Source organism: Seriola dumerili, unplaced genomic scaffold (genome assembly GCF_002260705.1).
Source record: "Seriola dumerili isolate Sdu_G_001 unplaced genomic scaffold, Sdu_1.0 BDQW01000291.1, whole genome shotgun sequence".
Taxonomy (NCBI): domain Eukaryota; kingdom Metazoa; phylum Chordata; class Actinopteri; order Carangiformes; family Carangidae; genus Seriola; species Seriola dumerili.
In genome coordinates this window covers 4,368,894-4,392,676 of record NW_019174546.1, presented here as the reverse complement: position 1 = coordinate 4,392,676, position 23,783 = coordinate 4,368,894, and the positions used below count along the sequence as shown (strand labels likewise).

General features: G+C 39.0%; 1 protein-coding gene across 1 annotated transcript in view; it reads left to right on the top strand.

Annotated features, from left to right (window-relative positions):
- The first annotated feature begins 4,573 nt into the window (after positions 1–4,573).
- The window catches only part of LOC111231213 (pituitary adenylate cyclase-activating polypeptide type I receptor-like), a 34,984-nt gene continuing 15,774 nt past the window's right edge, over positions 4,574–23,783 (top strand). The window contains exons 1-7 of the mRNA XM_022758252.1: positions 4,574–4,660; positions 5,453–5,558; positions 16,593–16,700; positions 19,586–19,686; positions 20,195–20,292; positions 21,466–21,598; positions 22,321–22,474. Coding sequence (XP_022613973.1) covers positions 4,574–4,660; positions 5,453–5,558; positions 16,593–16,700; positions 19,586–19,686; positions 20,195–20,292; positions 21,466–21,598; positions 22,321–22,474 — 787 coding nt within the window. The remainder of the gene's footprint in view (positions 4,661–5,452; positions 5,559–16,592; positions 16,701–19,585; positions 19,687–20,194; positions 20,293–21,465; positions 21,599–22,320; positions 22,475–23,783) is intronic.

Here is a 23,783-nt window from a genome sequence, read left to right as displayed (position 1 = left end):
GTTTAGTAACTTGAGTGTCCTGTTCATTTTTACTCAGAGTAGGGCAAAATTTTAGACTCCACTCACATCAAAATTTAATGGTTAATGCTTTAGCTTTGGGGTTTCAGGAAAAGAGGGCACACATTTACAAGTATCGCCTGACCCTTGTCTCGGCCTCAGGAAAAATACATGTAGATTTGAGAACTGAGCGATGTTCCTATTTGAGCAAACCCCTTCATCATATATTCATCCTATAGCACTGATAAAGCCTATACTGGGCTTTTAGACTGTGGATAAGACACAGCCAGTCTGACCGGCCATGTAGCGCGCCCCGGGCCAGGGGCCTGTTATGAGCCCCCAGTGTTTTCCAACTTAGCTCTGACAGGTGAGCTGCAGGCTCTCAGGTGAGAAAGATAATAAAAGAAAACGTTTAAAAAAAAAAAAAAAAAAATTTAGAGATGAGACTGAGCATCACTTTGTCATATTATATTGATGCAGTACATCATATTGAGTTGCGTTGCCCAAATCAACGGACTGAAAAGGCAGAGCTACAGAATCTCAGGTGATATTTGGAAATGGCTCACAACAGATAGCTGTTTCTAACTGGGTAGGCTAGCACACTACCTACAGGGTTTTCTGCATCTATTTTCTTTTAACATGTCCTTGAAAATCTATCATGTCAAGATTTTTATTAAGAGAAAAAATAATACAAATACACAATACAATATGGTTTCAGGCAAGTTATATCAGCAAACACAAGTAAAGTTTCTGCAGAGTCTGGCTCTTTATGTGCATATGTGCGTGTATATTATCTTTGCCATCTGTCAAAAAATGTTTCCACCAAAGACAAAGCCAGACCCACACCCTTGTCAAACATCCAAGTGAAGTAACACGGAGCAGACTGAATTGGAATGACTAGGATAGTATACATTAAGCTTCAAGAGTCATTCGTCTTTTCAGTTTAATGAAATTAAAAGAGCTGTCCCATCGCTCCAATTTGATGCCAAATTAAACTACACTCAAAATGAGAACAAATTTAAAAAATCAGGTGTTAATGTTTGTTTTTCTTACAATTCTGTACTTCGGATCTGCTGTGCTGTATGTTCAGTATATACATTAAGTAAAGCTGAGCTGAATTGAGTTGGGAGGCTGTGGTCACTATAGGGTAAATATTTTTTGTATGCAGGAAATGATAAATGACACCCTATCAGCAAATACAAACCCACACTCACCAGCTTTCTCCCCCTTTGTTTGTCTTTCATCATGTAAAGCAATCACAGACCAGTGTGGGATGGTAAACAAGGGCATCGTTGTGCAGTTCACTGATACCTCACTAAAAGACCTCTGGGTGTTGACATTCATAATGTTAAAAGATGTCATTTTGTTTCTGTTTAAGGCTCCCAAGGTGCAAAATTACTGTGTACAGATACAGGAGAAACAAATCCCAAAAGCAGCAAATGTATAAGGACTGAGTTTTACCTTAATCAGTTATTGATGAAAAATTAGTCAATCCATTAGTTTATCAACAGAAAATTAATAAATAATTCATTTTAAAGAGAGCCCAACACAGAATAACTCTTTAAGAATTTTTAACAATAAGGTTTGTCCTATCTGCCATTTAAGAGAAAATATATAGTGAATTATTGGTCAACCAGACAAAATTTCAACACAAAATTTCTATTTGCTGACATTTCTATAAATAAAACAATTAATCGATTAATCAAGAAAATAATCTGTCCCCATCAATCCCTGCCTTCACCTGACCTGTGCTATTCCTAACTTCACCTCTGTGGTCTTGACATTTTAAGCCCACATTTTATTAAAAAGGTGTTTACAGTACAATCTGCTCTTGCTTGACTTTGATACATCGGTTGCTGTGGGAATCAAACCCTCGGCTGTTTTCAGCATCATGGCTCCCCCTGCTCCACAAGATTGAAACCAGTGGCCAAACAGGCAATGCAAAGCCTTGCTTAAATGCAAACAACCAATATGTTTGAAAAATAAGCCATTAGCCCGCAGGCGTCAGTCGTATCATGCAGACCTTTTGTTAACCTGTGATTGTGAATGGGTAACAGTGTTTTAGGATAATGCAGTGACGACTGGAACCTGATAACATGTCAGGTTTGTTTTTCATTATTTTTAAGCCACAGTGACACAGATTCACACCGTACAATCGTAGTCTCCTGCTGTTTTACACCTGAACTAAATTGTTCCTGTAAATCCATCCCAAAGTCGCCCCATGAGTAGCTGAAGGTTGAATCCTGTGTTCTTGTTCTTATAGGAACAGATTCTGTTGGGAGGCGTTTGGTTATTTTTAGCACTGCCCTGTTTCACATTCACACATGAAATGACCCCTATGTAAATTACTAACCGAAAACCACCAACAGTGGAGCAAAATGGAAATATATTACTTCTCAAAAATACCAAAACAATAACAGATGAGGGAACATAAAAACAGTTATCCTCCAGTCCATTGTGGAGAGACAGCTGTCCATCAGGTCACAGTCCCATTCAGCCTCCAGGATGCTCTGTCCTCAGTGTCTTCCAACAGCTCATTACTGAATACCCAGAGTGCCTCCTTGGGAAAGTGAAAAGAAAAACATCTAATTATAATATGCCACAAACATTTAAAGCATCAGAATAGACCATACACTGATGGTTACAGAAATGTGGCAGCCACTCCTGAATGGTACGATTAAATTAATATCCATTAGCAGCTGGAAGCGTCCTGTTAGTCATATTTATATCATTACTCTTAAATCACTTACTTGAAAAGGTGCAGTGGTCAAAAGTCACCTCTCTTTGCTTCTAATCATTTAGATTCCTTTCATTTTGTTTGTATTTCACATACCTTTGCTGCCGGATAGTTTTTTTGTCATCATTATTATTTCAGTGATGTCCTGACCAGTGCGAGCAGCAGTGCGAGTGGTGTAGTGGAGAAGAGTTATGCAGTTCTGTTTTATTTTTGATAGACTGCCATCACAGAAGAACACTAAGGTGAGGTTAAGCCCCAGAATAAAAAGAGAAGCTGTGCCCCTTCATTCTGCTCCCTTTTTTTTACAATGCATGCTGGAATGTCCCAGTTGTGCCGCTTGGTAATTTGATTAAACACAAGTTAAATTGGGAATATTCACCATCTAAGCACTTTTAGACTGAGATCATCAAAGTTTTAAATCAAAATGTTCACACTGGGAACTCTACAACACAGGGCCTCAAGGTGATGAAGTAAATCATGAATGAAAATCCAGACTCAGTCACACTGACCTGCATGTACTAATGTGTATAGGCTCTGTCACCTCCAAGCTCCCACTAAGTCCAAGACAACCGGTAATGCTATGCCCTGTTGTTATTTTGTGGTAATTTGATCAAACACCACTTTGTTAGGAATATTCATCATGTGACCACAATATAAACAACCATAATAAAACTCTTAAAACTAGACTTTGACAAAGAATCCCTCTACAAGCCATGGCCACAAAAAGCAAAACATAATCCACAATAATATAATGTAAGGCCAGAAAAGCAGCATTTATCACATTTTAAATGCCTGAACAATGAAATGTTTGGCTTGAAAAAAGACAAAATGATGATTTATTATGAAAACAGATGGCTTTTTTTGTTTGTTGATTGACTCATTGATTAATCAACCATTGTTTCAGTGAAATAGTGTTATTGTACTTCTGCAGAGCAAATTAACACATCAAACTGCAGCAGTGAACTTGGGGCTAACTCAAGTTAATTTACGCAAGGGTGTCGTGTTTCACTAGAGTATCTCCATTTATGCCTCTTTATACTTCTACTCCTCTACATTTCAGAGGTAAATATTGTACTTTTCACAACACTTCATATATCTGACAGCTGAAAAAATATTAAAGCAACATATAACCACCCACTTAAAGCAGCTGCAATGCTTTCATAGTCATGCATCAATAATTAAAAGCCCCATTCTTCATGATGAGTACACTACTTTTAATTATGGTATAAGTAGTATATTAACTTAAAAATATATTATTATTAATAATAATAATAATAATAATAATATAGAACAGTATAAGCAGAGTATTTCTACACTGTGGTAACTTTTACTTCTTCTGAATAATTCTTCCACCCCTGGGAGTTGGGAATCCACCTTGACAATGAACAATATTTTGTATGCAAATACAGGTTCTGTTTGAAGCCTATACAGTCATTAATATTTACAAAATAGATTTTGTGACGTGAAATTAGGCCACTGGCGCTTTGTTTCATCACGCATCCCCACCGCCATCTCTCTGAATGGAGATATTCATTCACCTGATTTTGCTGAGAGAGAGAGAGAGAGAGAAAGAGAGAGAGAGATAGAGAGAGAGAGAGACGGGGAGGGGGGAGGGGGGCAGCAGCACGACAGCACCAGTCATCCTCTCCCGCAAGTTTGCAGTTTGCAGCTCGCAGGGAGAAATGGGGATTCATCTGTTTTAGGATGACAGAGTAGCTACATTTTCATAGTGAGGCTACAAAGAAGACACCAACCTTGAGGAAGCACAGAGGAACAAATAACCCGGATCTGCGCTCGTGTCACCATCCGATGAGGGACATAACGAAGACAGATAAGACAATGGAAATGTATTGTGAGAAGCTGCCGGGACGACAGCAGAAATTCATACTCCTCATCCTTTATCTTCTTCTGTGGTACAGGCCTGCGGTGAGTAGCGTGTTGATTCCTTAAAAAGCAGCTCAAAGTGCAGCAAAAGTTGTCCACTTCTTCTTTTTTTTTCTCCCTGCTGCAAAACACTCTAATTAGGAACCGGTCTACTTAATTACACCCTAATTACATCTTTATTGCCATGCTATTACCGTTATTATCGCGTGCCCTTCTCTGGCTCTTTGGAGCACACGCTACACTTGGCCAACAAATGTCCTCATTAAGCTGCCGGTGCTAATTAGCGGACGATCAGGCCTCACGAACTGCATCCATCACCGCCACCCGTCTGTCACTCAGAGACAGAGACCGGGGGGAAATATGGATGAGAAATTTTATTTTAAAAAATGAGGGTCCAGATGTTGTTCCTCAGTCTGCAAGATCTGAGCATGAATTTGCAAAACAAATTATTAGTTTCTAGCACCAAATATCAACTTAAATCAACTTAAAGAGCTTTAATTTGCAGGGAAATTTTAAAAACTCTTTATTTATTTTCGACTTTTATCATTTTTTTCCTAAAATTCAAACATAATCCGAGACGGTTTTGTGACTAAAGGGAACACATGTTAAAAAATACATCTGAAGAAGTGACCAGAAAATAAAGTGTCTGTCCTCCGAGGTGTGTCTGTTGTTGGTGTTTGTTTGTTTGCATGCTCATGCTATGTGCACCATGGCTGTGCCCACTTAACGCATCACAAACTCGTCCAAGCTGCAGGCGAAGAAGAGCATCGGCTTGTGGTGCGTGTGTCTCTGCGTGTGGAGCTGTAGATAACTTAGTTGTCTCGTTATTTCCAGGCTGAAGCAATTCATCCGGACTGCGCCATCATCTCCGAGCACCTGAGGGCTCGGGAGATTTGTAGCCAGACGAGGAGGAGCGAGGCGCAAAACCAGACCGACCACAGCGGTGGGTTCGTGTTTGATGCTGCTGCAGCTGCTGCTGCTGCTTTGTGTTTGCTGCACATAAACACACACTTTGAGAAATAACTGTGAAACACTGCCAGAGGTTTTTAATAGATGGGAATGTGGGTTAAACTAAAAAAAAAAAGAAAAGAAGAAGAAACTGGGGAGCAAAGTAAAATTTAAGAGATGAAACTAAAAGAAGCAGATTTTAGACACCCATGGAAGCAAATGATGGAGCTTAAACTTTCTGTAGGACTTTTTTTTTTTAAGATTTAATCGGTTTTCTTGTTTGTGGATGGACATTTCATGGTTTTTAGCTTAATGTGTGTGATGACACTGTGCGACCCCTCTGATGCCTGAGCACATGCAGGAGACATTAAGGCCATAGCTGACCACATAAACCCTCATGTGACTTCAAGACATGAATGGCAGTGGACAAAATGCAGTCAAGACTTTTAGGCCATGAGTCTTGAACAAAACTAGTGTAACCAAGCGTCTTGGGTTCTAACTGTGTGTACTTAGTAGTAAAATAATGAACAGGGCATGGAGACGGAGTGGGATGAACAGCAGCCACACTCCTTTTTATTTCTTCACTACACGTGTGACCATCCCCCAGCAGCCACTTTACAACAGCCTTACAGACACTCCAAGGGGACACACTACCTAAACACATAGCAAACACAGGAGAGTCTGTTACTCTACTATCTTTTCAGATTAAAACACTTTGTTAAAACTAAAACCAATAGTTCCTAATGTTTTTGGCTTGTGACCTCTGACAAAAAAAAAAAAAAAAAATCAGCGCCTGTGCCTCTTGTCATCTTTCAGACATCTATGAGTTTTTAGCAGTTCCACCAAAAAGACATTTCTACACTAAACTTCTCACATGGTTTCATTTAAATAACAATTCCAGGCCCAAAAAAGTAAAGATCAGAGAAAAGTCTGACAAATTTGCCTAAATATGTGTCAGAACTTTTTTCTTCTTCTCCCATTAACCATCTCATGACTTCTCAGATTTATCTTGTGACCCTTTGGAGGGGCTCGACCCCGAGGTTGGGAACCACTTAACTATAAAATCAGTTCAAACTAGCTCTGTCTTAGGCAGCCACAACAGTAAAATGCTGCTTACACATTGATGCATCACTTTCAACAATGTAATTTATTATAACAGTCACAGGAAACAATTTTATGATGAACATGTACTTTGAGTAAATTTTGTTCATAATACTTTTTACTAACTTTTATTATCTATACTTTTTATTTGAGTATGCAAATACTATTGAGCTCATCATAATTAGTCGAACTCATTACACAAAACAAGTTTGAGTTGTGGGGGAGTTTAATATTAGATCAGATAAACTTTACTGATCCCACACAGAATTTACACTGTCAGCAAAAGAGAGAACAAATAATTAGACTAGTGTACACTAGTTGGGGGTTGTTTTGGGAAAGCAGCTTAAAAACTTAGTTATTACATTCGAAGCACACAAAACAAGTGTGTGACACTGCTTTAATTTTGTGTGGGATTACTAAAGTTCTTTTTATTTTTTTATCTTATTTTGAATAGACTGAAAATGCAGAGAATGACTGAAGTCTGTGGTGTGCACAGACACAGTGACACTAAACCATGTTATTGTCATCATGATGATCTAATACACACACTGACACCTGTTCTTCCTCCTGGTGAGGCTTTACCTGCCTGTCCTTCCAATCTGACTCATTTACTTCATTATATACTAATGAACCTGGCGTCTCCCAGAGGGCCACACTGTGTGTCTCTGCTCTTCACCCCTTCATCAGAAACTGCCCCAGAATAACAACACTCTGGCAACTCCCCTCTGTGAGAGTGATGAACTTTAACATTTCCAGACTAATTTGATCTTAATTACCCCCGATGACTCTGAACATCGGAGCGACACAACACTTTGGTGCAAAGCTGTCATCCGCTGCTCATTACGCAGATAAATGTCCGCTGATGAATTTCACTGTCGAAGTAGGTGTGTTAGTACGTCCGTCAGTGTGATGCCAACCTTGCAGGTGACATGTAATCATGCAGAGTTGGAGAGTCATGCAGAGTTGAAGTCTCACCTTTATAATAATTGAAATAGTAACAGTCATCATTGACAGACTCCTGGTGGTAATGGGCAAAGTAGACACTGTATACTGGTGTTAAGTGTGGGGCCATTGGCCAAAAAGCAACCATCAAAATGATGGACATGAACTGGCTGTAACTAATTATTAGCAATTTTCATAATCAATTAACCTGTTGATTATTTTATTGATCAAGTGATGAGTTGCATAGTCTTTGAAATGTAAAAATAAAAACAAAAATACCCCTTAGAAATTTAGAAAGTCCAAGGTGACGTCTTCAAATTGTTCAATTTGTCCAATCAACAAAACGCCACCGTGAGGTTCACTTTTGTGGTTTTACGTGAAATATCATTAATGTCATTAAATTTTGGTCATAGTTTCATCATGTCCCCCTCAAGATCAACAGTAATAACTCTGGTGATCTCTGACTTTTCATTCGGTGCCATCATTAGGTCAGATTTTATGATCAAATCCCTGCAAAACTAATGACATACTTTATTTGTTATTTACTAAATGTTAGCATGCTCACACGCTAAACTAAGATGGTGAACATAATAAACATTATACCAGCTAAACATTAGCATTGCCATTGTGGGCATTTTAGCATGTTGATGTTAGCATTTAGCTCAAAGCAGCACCATGTACAGCCTGACAGGGCCTCTAGTGTAGCTGTAGGCTCTTGGTCATGTTCTTAAATAACTTAGCCACAATAACTAAAACAATAAAAATAAAAAATAAAAATTGGCACTGAATTATTACAGCACTTTATTTTAATCTCCCTATTAATAAGCAGTGTTTTCAACAATTACAACTTCTCTAATGAATTTATATTTCATGATTATGTATTCTCAATCTTGATCATGTATTTAATTATGCCATTCTTTATCTGTTTGTACACCAGTAATCCAATTATGCATGCCTTCAAGTTGTTGTAGAGCAATTTTCATTTGATTGACATATCCATTAATTGACTATATCTCAGCCATGCGTTGATTCTTCAATTGATTAACAATCAAATTTTCTAACATTTGTAATGTAAATGTTGCTATTTGAATGTTGAAAGCTTAAATGGAGTCCCAGGAAAGACAACAATTCTGTTGAAACACTAAGTAATTGTAATTCTGGTATGCAGAAACCAAGAAACAATCCTTTCTGACATTGAAAAAACAGACAGATATACACAAAACATAAAAAATGTAATCCCATTAAAACATGAGATCCCACTTCGAAAACTGAATGCATTCTGCTTAATAAATGATGCCGTCATCCAGTTCCTCCCTCAGCGGTGCTCTGGAAGCACTCACTTGGTGTCCAAAGTCATTTCAAAACTTCACTGTTAATCCTAAATGAGGTGACATTCAAGTGGGTAAGTGTATAGCTTCCTCTAGAGCTGCCTTTTAATAAATGCCTAAGAATAGAGTCCCGCTCAGTGGGTGACAAAACCTTTTGGTTGATCTGAAAGGAAATGTTTGAAATTAATCATCCACAGTTAGACACAGCAGGGAATACAACTTTATGGTTTTCCCCACGTTAGGTCAAAATTCCCCCGTGATTCAGACCAAATACAAAAGATGCACTCACTGTTGCTTTTGTTTTATGGGTGAATAAGGACAAATGTTTAACGGGGATCATATAATTGTGCCTCTTTCTTTTGTGCCTCTACTCTCATACTAAGAGTGGAATCGTTTCATAATCAGCACATCACGGTTGTCACATCACTCTCAGTTGTCTGTGACTCAAATCCAGAGAGCTGAATTTAAGCATCTCGAGGTGGGAACTCCCTAATGGGAATATTATTCACCCCACTTGACAGACAGTAAAATTTTCAATTGCACTTGGAAGCAATCTAATCTGTAGGAGCAATGCGATAAACAGCTTGAAGCGAGCAACTTAGATAACCTGTGACTTTGGTTCAGACACAGTGCAAAAGACCTAACCTTTTCAGAAAATTCTCCACATGCAAAACTAAAACAACAGGAAACAGGATAAAGAGCCAGCAGTCATGCCAGCAGCTCCGTGAGGCTGCATGCTAGCATGTCCACACTATGACAAGAAAAGAAATATTTTGTAAGGCATGCTGTCTGACCACATCTGAATTCAAAAATATTTATAATTGAGCAACCACAACTGAAGGTGAAGTGAAAAGATGGCCGTCATAGAGAAGGGAGATATACAAACTGTACGTATATATATTTTTGTGAGTCTATATATTGCTTGTTCAGCTTCACCAAAGTCATTAGGATTCACCCTCTGGGAACCACGAATGTCTGTATATAATTTCATAGCATCCCATCCAATAGTAGTTCAGATATTTCAGTCTCGACCAAAGTGGTGAACCAACTGACCGACAGACCAACAGGCCGACATTGTTAAAAAGCGTCATCATTTTCTTCATTTGGAGCAGACTACAACCTGAATCAGTATTTCACTGCTATCCAGCTAATTGTAGAAAATTTAAAACCTCCCTGAAAATTTTAATATTTCTAATATCAAAAAGAAATTGGAAGCAACCATCCAAAACTAACTGTAGGAGGCAAAACACCCACACCCACTGTTTTCTATGTGAGCCCACATACTGTCAGTGTGTCAGGGTGTGCCACTGTCCCAATTCCTACTGTCAGTGTGTATCAACCCCAGAAAAGCAACTATTTTATCACATTTGCCAGGTTGTCAGTTGATAGCAAATAATCCACTGAAACATTAGACCTGTCTGATGACGCTACAACTCTCTAACTTTGTAAAATGAATTAATCTGTTTTTTTCTTGCCCTCCACTCCAGCATGACTTAAATTCACCCCAACAACCTGCCAGATAAATCTTATAGAGAAACGTGAAGTTCAGTAATTGAATCAGGTCTACCTTCAGCTCTCCTGGTCGTCAGTGCTATTAATGCAGCAGCAGAGTCTGTGCTAATAACACAGCTGTTGGTTTTGTTTGTTCCTCCCCACCAAAGTGCCCATAAACGTGCCACTGTCTCTGCCGTGAAAACTGAAATACTATTTGGAAGCGGTTTCCTCTCTTAAATAGATGCCTCTGTTTTTCTGTTAGGATTTTATTAGGATTAGAGCCATCTGTGTAAACCTCCCACATACAATGTGCTAAGAAGATGTTTCCCCTCACACCAAATCTAAAATTTAGAAACCAACATCTGATTCTGGCATCAACCACAGTCAAATAACCACAACATTGGAGAATAAAATCCTTTAATCCCTGATACCAATTACCTCAGTACAGCTATTTAGTCTCTGTATAAAGATGCTGTAAATTTTGCATTCCCTCTCTCTCAAACCCCAACAGATAGTTAACTGCAAGCTTGTAGCGACATCCTTTATTTTCAACCCAGTACTTCACTGCCAGTTTTAATCGTCTTATTCAGAATGGATCATAACAAGATGCACTTGAGAGAGAGAGCGGTTCGAAAAGCATTGTTTTTTAAGGTGTCATTAATTATGATTTAGTGCGGGCTGAAGCCCTCAACACAGGGAGAAGACGTATTATTATAATTTAACAGTTTATTGCGGACATAAACACACAGAGAGTTTCAGGTTAGATCTGAAGATGACGCGAATCAACTTTTTTCACTGCAGGAAATTTTGCCTTTTATAGCAGCAGTTGGCCAGTGAGCCTTGTTCTGCAACTGATTTACCTCAATGTTACGAAGCCTGTCTGAATGTCAGCTGTGGAAATTGTCTCTCAGGGCAGAAGTGTTCCAGGATGTTTGGTGGCTGGCAAATATATATCTGTAAATAATATATACTTCAATTTCACGCTGCGCTGGGTTCCCCCCAAAACTAATGATTTCTTTTCTCATATATGATATAGCATCTGTGTTTTTTTTTTTTTTCTGCAAAAAACTGGAAAAGACAAATACAATTTGTCAGGTTATACTCTGGTGCAGACCAAGACCAAGCAGTTCTCCCTTGGCAGGTTTTGGGTAAAAGAAAACTGGTGAAATGTCAGGGGTTCACAAAAAGTCATTAGGATTCATCCTCTGGGTACGAGTGTCTGTACTTAATTTCATGACAATTGATCCAATTGTTAGTGAGTTATTTCAGTCTGGACCAAAGTGGTTGAGAGACAGATTTGGCGTTGCCATCCATAGAGCAACACCACTAGCATGGCTAAAACAGATATATGATAAATCCTGTAGCCTATATGAGGACCTGTAAAGTCAAACATGTGGCGGTAGTGTGTTGGTTGTGTGTTTGAGACAACTGCAGTGTAAACCCCACAATTCATAGTGCCACCCCTGAGACAACAACTCATTTTGCAGTTAGTCAGTAACATGACAGACGATATGGAAGTGCATTTCAACACAATCCCTCTGCCCCTCCAAGATCCCCACTGTCAGGAATATGAGTCTGACTCAGCCTGACAGCAACGTGAATCATCCAACTCCCAGGTCCTGCGTGAATAATTGCACAGCGCCACCCTACTACCCCTTTTACGTTGAAAGTGACATCATTTTCATCAGACCACCTGATTGGATGTGGGAGTGGTTGGTTTTGCGAGATAGGGAAACGCAGGAAAGTAGTGGATAATGGATTAGATATGCTGGATTTGCACAAATGAAATAAGGCACCAAGAGAAAATGGATATTTCACTCAGACAGATTGCTGCCTGTAAGTCACTGCTCTGTCTCAGCTGAATGTCAGCAGCCACAGGGGATGGCTGACATTACCTGGAGTACACATCACCAGGCAGAGACTCTTTGAGTACAATGTTTTCATTTTAATTCATTTTTAAATGTTAGGTGATTAAATAATCGGCCCAATGTGAAATTAAATGCATTTGTCTGGTAGACTTTTTAACATTATGTTTGGTTGAGTTAAAGGATAACACTTTTAAGGTCTTATCAACCAAACTGTTGTATTACATTAACACCTTTATGATTTTTAGCCACACCACTTTTGTCCAAAGCAAAATATTTCAACAATTATTTAATAGATTGTCATGCAATTTTATAGAGACATTCATGGTCCCTGGAGGATTCTTCCTAATGACTGATGATCCCCTGACTTTCCCTCTAGAGCCACCAGCAGGTCCATGTTTTCTGAGGGAAACGTCTCAACAAGTGTAGACAGGACTACCATGTAAACTGGTGTAGACAGTCGAGGTCTTTGTGAACTTTGGTAATCCTCTGACTTTTTTTTATCAAGAACCAAATTCAGGTCAACATTTCAGGTTGTCTTCCATCTGTCTGTCTCCCAGCTTTCTATTTTTCATCAAATACTACATATGATATCATAAAAATCTCACAAGTGAATTACCATGTTGACTTTTCTACATAATACATTCACTTTCTTGTTCACAGCTTGACAAACTCTTCTCATGTAGGCTACCAAAGACCGCTCTCTGGCCAATTATTAAATTTAGGCTACTTTAGAATGACAGCTGAAATTCAAAAAATGAATTTTCGATTTCTACTTTTGTCCATCCAGTAGTTTCGTCCTCTTTAAAAAAGGCATTACATCGTCACAGAGCTGATAGCATGGCTGCTGGCTTGTTATAACAGAAATGACTTTGCAGTACATGAGCCAAAAAAATCTCAAACAATCCTAGATAAAAATGAATTAAAATATGATATTGATTTGTTCTTTCTGTCCCTCACATGCTTTGATAACATAAATATCCCCTTTTTGACACACACAAATTAAAGAAATGTGAAATATATGGGTGAAAAAATGTGACGAAATGAATGACAGCCTCTGCACAAAATGTCAGTTGACGTCCTGCTGAGTGAAGAGTAAGAGTCCTAATTTCACATGTAGACAGGTTGTGTTGACGTCTTAGTCAGAAATCACTCCCGGCCTTTATCTTTAATTTTATTTTTATATTCCTGGAAACTTACAGTGCCTAAGGAACTTTTTTTTAGAGAACAGATTTCCTGCTGAAAAAGTATTTGATATTTATTTTGGTCTCACTCCTGCCTTGGGGATAAATGAAAAAAAAACAAAAAAAACAAGCAACCCCTTGCTTTCTTTTTTTTTGTAAATTCATCATGCTGTTAACATTTACTCCATGTGGATGGAGATGGCTGCAGATATTTGCAGCACCACACACTATGTTTATCACTACAATTAATATTCATCAGAGGGGAGTAACTCCGTCCATTCATTCGTTTACTCCTGTCAAATACCTGTCACCGTATCTCCTGAGACTATGTCAGGGACAGAAAAGAACAACATTGATATGTAAATTGGTTCATTCAATAGCAGTAAGTAATCCCAGGTTTATCCAGAATCTGGAAAATGTAAGACAGCAGATGGAAATACCTGGTGTGCGTGACATTGAGCAAAAGCTTTGATTATAATCCATTTACAGAAACAGGACAATGCAAGTGCAGCTCTGCTGGACTAAGGATAAAAGCTGTCAGCTGATTTTATGCACTTATATAGATTTATTAGGTCAGGATTAATAGAAATATCCTCTCTTACATGAGAAAAAGTCTGTGACTAGGTATTCAGGTCATCTATTCGTGGTTAGTGTGGATGGTTTTTTTCAAGGCCTGAGGTTGACTGAAATGTTTCTGTGTTCTCAGTAAATATAAGAGCAGGAGCTATGGGATGCTGTGAGAAACCCGTCGTTCAGGACATTTATAAATTCATTGAGTCTGTCAGAAATATTGCCAGACGCTGAGGCATTTGACTGATGAATTATAGCACAGGATCCTTTTTTCCTCAGTGACACATTTACAGGCACACCATAATGTTGCTACTATACGGATACTGTAAGAAAAGCAATTGTCTGCTTAAACTGCTTATGTGAATACATAAACTGGCTGTTCTCCTTTATAAGCAGAAAGTATCCTGTCATTCAGGTGTTGCCCTGATGTGCAAAAAATGTCAACAAACACACTTTATAGAAAACACAACATCTACACATCTACAGCCATGGTACAGAGATATTTGCTCACACAACATGGTCACAATACTTCCAGTGACAATGCATCACATTGACATTTATTAGGTTCATCATGTTCTTCGTTTAGTGCGTCACCATGGTGCCATTTGCTAATTAGCACTAAACAGAAATAACAGCTGGGGTTGATGGGGATGTCATTGTCAGTATTTCACAAATATTGATGTCATTGAAAAGTTAAGGGCTCATCAAAGTTATTACAAGTCATCATCAAGGGAAGAAGAATGTTCCAAGACATTTCACTCAAAACCACCAATGTGAATCTCATGGTGGTGCTAAGGAAAAAGTGATGGGGGCGCCAAAGTCATAAGGACTAAGGGCCAGTTTATGATCTGTCAGAACTAGTTCATAAGACATGCTGTTCAACCACATTGGACGTAGCAAGTGTTTGAACCTGATCCAAATGGCCACTCTTGTAGGTGGAGTGAAAAGCCAACTGTCAAAGAAAGGCGGGACAAATGACATAATTTAAAAAACTCAGCCACAAGTTGTGTAACAAATGAGAAAAGGAGAGCTGGAGATGGAAGTACAATGCCTGGCTCCTCTCTTACTGCTGCACAGCTGGTCAAGCACAGTGTGAAGTGGGTGTGAATCTCAAATTGTCGGTTTTAGAAAGTGGCTGGACACAGATCCTGCTGGTTTGGATGGAGTATACTGGCCCCTTTACCGTCTGGGTACCATAAATGTCTGGACAAATTTCATGGCAATCTAATAGTTGTCAAGAGATCTGTGGAAGGGACTAAAGTGGGAGACCAAATGACAGAAAGACATTGCTATCCATAGAGCCATGCTGCTAACATGCGATTTCAGAGAGAAATAAAAACATTTCAGGATTCAGAACAGAGTACTTATTAAGTCTCACACTCTGGGCCCTGAAGAAGCAACAGAATCAGATGGTGTCTCACTTTTCATGAAGAAATGTGTGTGACAACTTCAGCCCAGCAGACAGAACTAATCAGCTGATATTAATGTGATGACACAGAACTGACAGAAAGTATAAACTCTAGAGATTAAATATGAGACTACTAAAGGAATTATGCAAGCAGTAAACAGAGTATGGACATTCATGTGATTTTTATGCGATAACGTCTATGATATAATAAACTTGCTACAGCTGCTATGGAAGGACAGAGCTGGCCTTTTTGCTGGTCAGGGTGGACAGTTTGGAGGCAGACAGGAAATAAGAGGAGAAAAAATACATGGATATGACATGCAACAAAGGTTCCCACCTTTAAATTATGTTTACATACAACTAAACGGCAAGAACACAGACCAGATTGTGTTTTCTATTAATATATAAATATCACTTTATTTAAGCGCAGCAAAGAATTTTATTATTACATTTAACCAAAAGCATAATTTCCCTAACCTGTATCAAAATGATTTTGTTTCCTTAACCTGACCACAGACGAGACTGTGGATGTGAACCCTGGCCTCTGGTGTGACAGCACTTTGTACCTCCCATCCAACCCAACCACCTCATGGTGACTTCACTGCTGTTAATAAAAGTAGTTTCATTCAGTCATTCATTCCGTCTTTCATTCATCCAAAAAAGTTGCCTCAGAACATAATCTAGTCAGCAATTATGTTTCCTACAAAACATATCTGCTGTTACAGTTTAGTTGTACATAAATGCAATTTCAAGGGGAGCAGGTTTGATTATTGTGATCATCAAAATTACTTGAGCATTTGGAGTTACTGCACCTATAGGGAGCTAGGCTGTTGTTGTTTTGATCCAAACAGCCCAATCCTGGTCTCCTTCCTCTCCTGGATGGGGAATCATGTCTTCCCTACAGCCCCCCCGCCCCCAAGCCCTGAAGCTGGATTTGTTTGCCTGCTCAAATCAAAGAATATATCTGTATTCAGGGTAACAGACGCTCATTCTTGTGTGTTTACCACCCGGGGGAGTTTGGGGGAACCGTGACAACTTTTATATTGCTGTGAAATTACTCAAATATTGACGACACGGTGATTGAGAGACTTCATTGACTGACGCTCCCGGTCCTCCCCTTGTCTGTGATTGCAGGGTGTAAAACAGAGTGGGACGAGATCAGATGTTGGCTGAGAACGGAAGTCGGGCAGGTGGTCAATGTTTCATGCTCCGAAGTCTTTCAGCATTTCTCCAGCAATCAAGGTTTGTGTGTTGAGAATAATTCTCAATCACCTAATCAATACAGTAGTTTAAATACAGGAGGTAACGTACAAGCTCCATTCTGCAGTGGTGCATTGTCGCTCCACTTCTAAGGAAAATTATCTGTACTGTAAAGTCTGCAGCACTAATGCAGGCTGGAGTCACCCTGATGAGGGAGCACAGTATGAATTATTCATGTATGTTTGTTGGCAAGAATATATATATATATATATATATATATATATATATATATATATGCATGCTCTGGGAGATTTCTGACAGAAGAAATGATTTGAAATCTTGTCTGCAGGGTTAATACGTCACATTCTGACATCCTCTCAGGCTGATGTAGGATTTGTGTTTCCAGAAAGATAGTAGTGATGACACTAATAGAGACATGTTCTTAAGCTATGATAATATAGTCATGGAAGCAAAAGTGGTTATGAGTTAATATCCTTCCAAAACAGTTGCTTAGGGCAAACGTACATTTTGGTGTTTATTTACTCTTTAACAAGTCATTTCATTGTTTGAAATAATAAAGTGTTATGAATTATTAATCATTTGCATGAGTAAATTAGTGTTTATAGGCCAGGTAGTTTTACATTTTTTAAACATGGAAACCTCTGTCTCTCAGTCTTAAGAAAAAAAAATGTTGGTGTGTTTGTACTCCATTGCCTTGATAGTCATTATCATAGGATCATTAAGGAAGGTAAGGTCAGGATGATTAAGGAATAATGTTCTTTCCTCCTATAGCTTGATGGAAACCCTGGCTCATCACGATCTGAATTGCAGATCACCCAAACACACCAGAGTCTTTGCTTTCAGCGGTGCAGTTGGCAGCATTTGAACTCTGCTGGTTCCTGTTTGCTCAGCTCAAAGGGAATAGAGAAAACCCACTGCTGTGCATTTCTGTGTTTCTTTGTTCAAACAAACGCACAACAGTCCAGCTAATGCTTGCTCGTGCTATCTCTTCTGCGGCGTTACACATTTCCACGTACAATCCCACCAACACAGCAGTGCATCGAGCGATCCAGCTGACAACCTTCTCCTGACACCTGCTGCTTCCAAATGGACGTTAACCAGGGGTAAATGTCAGTAGACGTGAACAAGGACGTGAAAGCTTCAAATATTTTCTGACTCAAAGCACTAATGGAGTGAAATGGTCCAAGAGAGGAAATGTCAGTGTAGTGGTCCAAATGTGCTAATATTCAAGTGCACAGGAATGACATCTTTCCATAACAATGTAGCCAGAGTATGTCATTTGGAAAAAGGAGAGTGAGTGTGAAAAAAAAAGTAAAATTATAAAAATGAGAAATGAAAATTGCGGTCAGTGGCACCAGCACACAGGAACACAAATACACATACACATACACATAAACAGCAGGTGCACCCATTTAGACTGTATTGGAGCTCATTTAGATTGTATAGTCGGGTTTTCACAATACAGTTTCTAATGCATGAGAATATAAACTTAGTAAGATCACTGTAATACTGCGAATCAGGCTGTAACATGAGCTTTTTTTGTTTGTTTGTTTTTACGATGATGTTTACAGGAGTATTTTGCAGTTGAAGGTTTAATTGTAGTAAATTCAATTATTAAGATTGTTATTAAGCAGAATAAACTGAATTAGTAATTGGCCTATAAAGATTTTGAGCTTTAAACCATAAGCATATATGCTAACATTTTTGCATAGGGTTGCATGACCAAAACAGCTGTGGTAGAGTATTCATAAGTATTCGTATCCTTTACTTAAAGCAGCTGTAATTAATATTTTTATAATAATAATGCATCAAATAACGATGTGAAAGGGGTCGCCTGTCGTGATAAAGCTGCAGAGAATTATAGCCTGAATCTGCAGCTTCCCTTAGCCTTATGGAGCTTTATAATGAGTTTCAAAATCCATGGTACACTACCTACCCAGAAGCAAACAAGAGACGGACGCAGTTAGTGACTAGCTGGTGAACATGGTAGAGGATTTAGCAGCTAAAGAGCCACATAGTTCCCTCAGGAGTTGGTAGAGACTAAAGACGGAGCTAAAAAAATGAGTGTGTATTGGACTTACACTGACCAGGTGTTCAGAAACACAACTCCAAACAAACTGTTAAGATGATGGTATGGTCAGCATTTTCACAATTTGTTTCCGCTGCCCCTAAGCGCCTCAGATTCTTTTATTATTTATCAGTTATTATCACAGGTTTGAAAATGAAAAATTGTACTTGCTAAATCCATTAAGAGTAAGGATTGTATTCAAGTATTTATCATTTGGTTTATTAGAGCAATTGAGAAACAGAAAAATTAAATGTTATGACTACAACTCCTGCTCCCTGAAGCAAAGGAACAAGATACAACAGAGACGGGATGTCAGGCTACACGAGGACATGATACGCTATACTGAGTTAATCCACTGAAAGGCTCATTGACCTTTTTAAAAGATCCCACGGACCTCTTAGGAACTCAACTTGTGCTTTTACTGAAGCAGCAGTATTTCACAAGGAGCTCAAACATGGACACATTAAGAAACAACAGGCCCGTGGGCACAGACATGTCAGAGGCCTCCCAACCCTCCTACACAGGAGAAAAGACTCCCAAGAGTGAAAGCAGGAGCTGCATCTGTTGTCATTTTGTGTCTCGTTTTGGTCATTTTGGGTGTTTTTGTCATAATTTTGAAATGTTCACAGTCACTTTAAACTTGTAAGAAGCTCTAGCCCATGGGCCCTCTAACCTGTGGGCCCTTGGACCTGTGTCTGGTAGGTTGGTTCAATAATAGACAGAAATGTACAGACGTGTGAAGAAAAACACATTCACTATACTTCTAAATAGACTGTATGATATGAATCTTTGCAGTGATCACATCTCTTGAACTTCTCCTCGTTTACCCCCACATCAGGGTATGTTTACAGGAACTGCACTGTTGAAGGATGGTCAGAAATGTATCCACCCTATGAGGAGGCCTGTGTTTTCAGTGATGTCAGCGAGTCTGAATCTGAGGTAGCCTACACACACATGCTGTTGTAATGATGCCAATCAGTTAAGCTTATTCCTATTGTCCCTGCTTCCTCTCCAGTCTTCCTTCCTCGCTGACTCCTTTTTCACTTCAGGCCTATTTGTAGGTTTAGTAACAGGATAAAAAATATATATATTTATATATTAGTCATGCTTTTAATTCAGGAATAAATGTTAACAATTTAGGAGATGACACAGTCTTAAAAGATGTCTGATATCATACTGTGAAGCAAATTACAGTTAAAGGCGACAACGTTTTCAGAATTTTGATGTTTCAATGACTGTAATGAACTTTTCCTCAGTTTCCCTCTTTAAACTTTATTTTAGTGATTATTTATGTGCGTAATAATGGAAAAATACAGGTAGTAGTATTAACACCAGTCACACAGTTTGACATTTTGTGTGACATTTTGCTAATCAAGCCATTTCCTAGTCACACATTTGACAGCACCACTTACTGACACTCTGTTTTTCTCTGTTTCTCTGTCGCCAGACGAATTACCTCTCTATGTTCAGACAGGTTTACACTGTGGGCTATGCCACATCGCTCATCTCCCTCATTACAGCTATAGTGGTGTTCACAGCCTTCAGGTGAGACCAGAGGAGCACACACTGTCCAGGACACACACACACACACACACACACACACACACACACACACACACACACACACACACACACACACACACACACACACACACACACACACACAAACACACACAACACACACACACACACACACACACAACAATAAAAGCAAAACAACCAGGACACTCACTCACCCAACATTTGTGTAGTTATGATCCAAAACATGCATGTTTACAGTGGTGGAACTAGATTACCATATAGGTTTAACCAGGTCAAAACCTATATGGCTGGACCATAATGGGCAATGGTCAATGTGGTCAATATGAAAAAATTGGGGTCAGTTGAAAGCTGTCAATGGAAAGTTGCCAAAGCCTGCTGGAAAAGTCTCTAAATGTCGTTAGACATAATATGCAAATTGGCACATTCATGACATTATCGCGTCCTATTTGCATCTTGCCTGGTGTCAGCCGGTTTCAGCCCTTTTCTGTTTGCATCTCTCCTACTCTCCGTGATCACATATGCAGTATTCTAATACAGCAGAATTTCAATAAAGCCGTTCTCATTGACATGTTTTTCTTGTCAGACAATGGAACAAGTTTGAAATAGTGACTGAAACACGCCCATTAAGACTACATGTTAACTTCCGAAGCCATTTCCAAGCTGCTGCTAAAAATCCAGATTTTTATAACCATGACGTCGTCTGACAAATTCACTAAACACATAAGCTATAATTACTTGTAAAATGATCACTCAGAGATACGAGGTACATCAGGGAAATCATTCAATTTTACCACATTGACAGTGACTGCAAATAATGTGTTAAATTTTACTTGTTTTTCTTGTGTTGTGTTCTTGTCGACTTGGAATGTTAAGCCCAGTTTTAGATTGCTTTTAGTGCCTTTTTCTTCTTTCATTGTGAAAAATGTCCCCAGAGGGCTCTATTGTTAATGTGAACCAAATATTGTCAAATTCATCATGCATGTTTACAATTGTAAGAGCTCAGTATCACGTTTGTTTTTGTATTTTAGGAGCTCATTGACCTTAATTTATATGCACAGTGGTGTTGTTGCTGGCATCAATTTGTTCACTGCCAGTGAGTCTGAAGCTGGTTGTATATATTTGTGTATACCTGTGTGTGTGTGTTAGGCTCCTTTCCCTCTGTTTTCCTCTTTTCAGAAAGTTCCGCTGCACCAGAAACTACATCCACATCAACCTGTTCTCCTCCTTCGTCCTGAGAGCCAGCGCCGTTTTCATTAAAGACACAGTGCTGTTTGCCGATGAGACGTTGGATCACTGCTCCATGTCCACAGTGAGGGTCGAATTAGCTGATGATGTTTCCATCATAAAGCAGATTCCCACATCTTCTATGTGATTGAGTTAAGAATGGAAATAGACAGGAGCGAAGGAGGTGAAGACACATGGCAAACTGATGAATGGCTACTTGTCATTGTCTGCAAATCATGTAATTAGTCGACAAGATTGATGAATTCTTTGAACAACAACATAGTTTAAACTCATTTCACAAAGTAGCCCATCCTTTATTATAAGAACTTGACATATTGGACTTGTCAGGTCTTTGAAAGGAGTGTTTTATATGAGTTTTGCCAAACCTGTCATAATGACATGACAGATGAGATTATACTCAATCATCTGCTTTTGTCTTACTGAAAGAACTCACACACTTTTGTTACCACATGTACAATGACTAAATGACCTAATACAAAGTTTAAGTTTTATGGTTCTTTGTCTATTCATAACAGAATGGAGTCTGAAAACGACATGTTAGATGTAGTATATGATTAGAGGACATAATTAAACCCTTTGAATTTAATAGGATCAAAACTACTTTCATCTCTACCTCTTATCTCCCTCTTTGACACATGAGAAAAAGTTGCTTAATTAGTCATCTGGACCTGCCAGCTGCACTGCCTCCACCCAGACCGTGTGTTAGACCATTCCAATGTAACGTAATGACACAGTAGTCACTGCATGTCTGATGAGTAACTTTGGGGTTTTTTGTGTTCTCTGTAGACAGCGTGTAAGTCAGCCGTGGCTTTTTTCCAGTTCAGCATCTTGGCCAATTACTTCTGGTTGCTGGTGGAGGGCATGTATCTGCAGACCCTGCTCGCCCTGACCTTCGTCTCCCAGAGGAAATACTTCTGGTGGTATATCCTGATTGGATGGGGTGAGTGAGGAAATGACTGAAGGGGTCGTCTTAGGATGGCAAACCCATGACAGGCTGATGCGCAAGTGATGGTTGGACATGTATACATATATATATATATATATATATACACACACAACATATTCAAAGCTGTCACATGTGACATACCAATTTTACGAAATTTACAGGGAAATTATGAAGTTTATGAATTGCCTATGGAACAAAAAGTTTTAAAACTGTCTAAAGAATAAATATGGGTAAAAACAAAGCGTTCACTGAAAGACAGTATAACAGGATAATATGACAGAGAATTACAAGTGGAGACCTTAACCACCAACTAGCCTGACATTTTTGGAAGGCCAAACATTCAGAGATGGATTTGTCTTTCATCAATAAGCTCAGTCTGGGAGCCAGATGACTTAACATTAACTTTTAGATTTACAGTCTCAGAAGCTAACATCAGAGGGGAATGAATGAAGATTTTAGTATTGGATAGGCTAGTTATTAAGTAGATGCAACAGATCCAGAGATTTTTACTCCACACATTCAAACACGTCAAAACCTCATTCCTACATTACCCACAATGCAATTTGACGGCCAGTTGGAGAGGTGGTTTATGTTGGTAGCGGTTAATGAACTTCAGTGGAGTTATACTTTTTTTTTTGTATTTTGCTATGGTAAAGGTTTTTACTTTTTTATCTTATAGTTAGCTATATAATTGTGTACTTTTATTTTGAAATGTCAGAGGTGCAGCATCCTTTAGAGCAGCGGTCCCCAAACTTTTTTCAGTGGGGGCCACATCAACTTTCCTTTCTGAGATGGGGGGCCGAGGTTAGTCTATAACAAGAAATGATATGGGCCAGGGTGACAACCAGTATTATTGTGGAGATTACAATGATAATTTGTTGTAGCTGCCCTTCGTTTGGCTTTGGCACCACCTGTTGATTTGCAAAAAAAAGTAATAAAAAGTCTTCACATGTGTTTATTTGAAGTACCACAGATACTCCATTTATTTTATAGAAAATAATAACACAAACTGATGGTAATGCCGGGGGGGGGGCCGGCGGGCCGGCGGGCCAGCGGGCGGCTAGCTCTGCTTGCTGGGCGCAATGCCTGTGCCTAGCTCGGAGAGAAAGGCTTGGAACTGCCTGTGTTTAAGTCCATTTGCTCTGATGAAGTTTATGCAGGACACAACCACCTTCATGACAGATTCCCACCTCAGAACTTTGCAGCTTGACGCTGGCTCGGTCACGATCAAAGTCACGTCAGAATATACCATTGTGTGAGGAGGTGAAGATGAGCCACTATTAACTATAAATAGCTCATAACT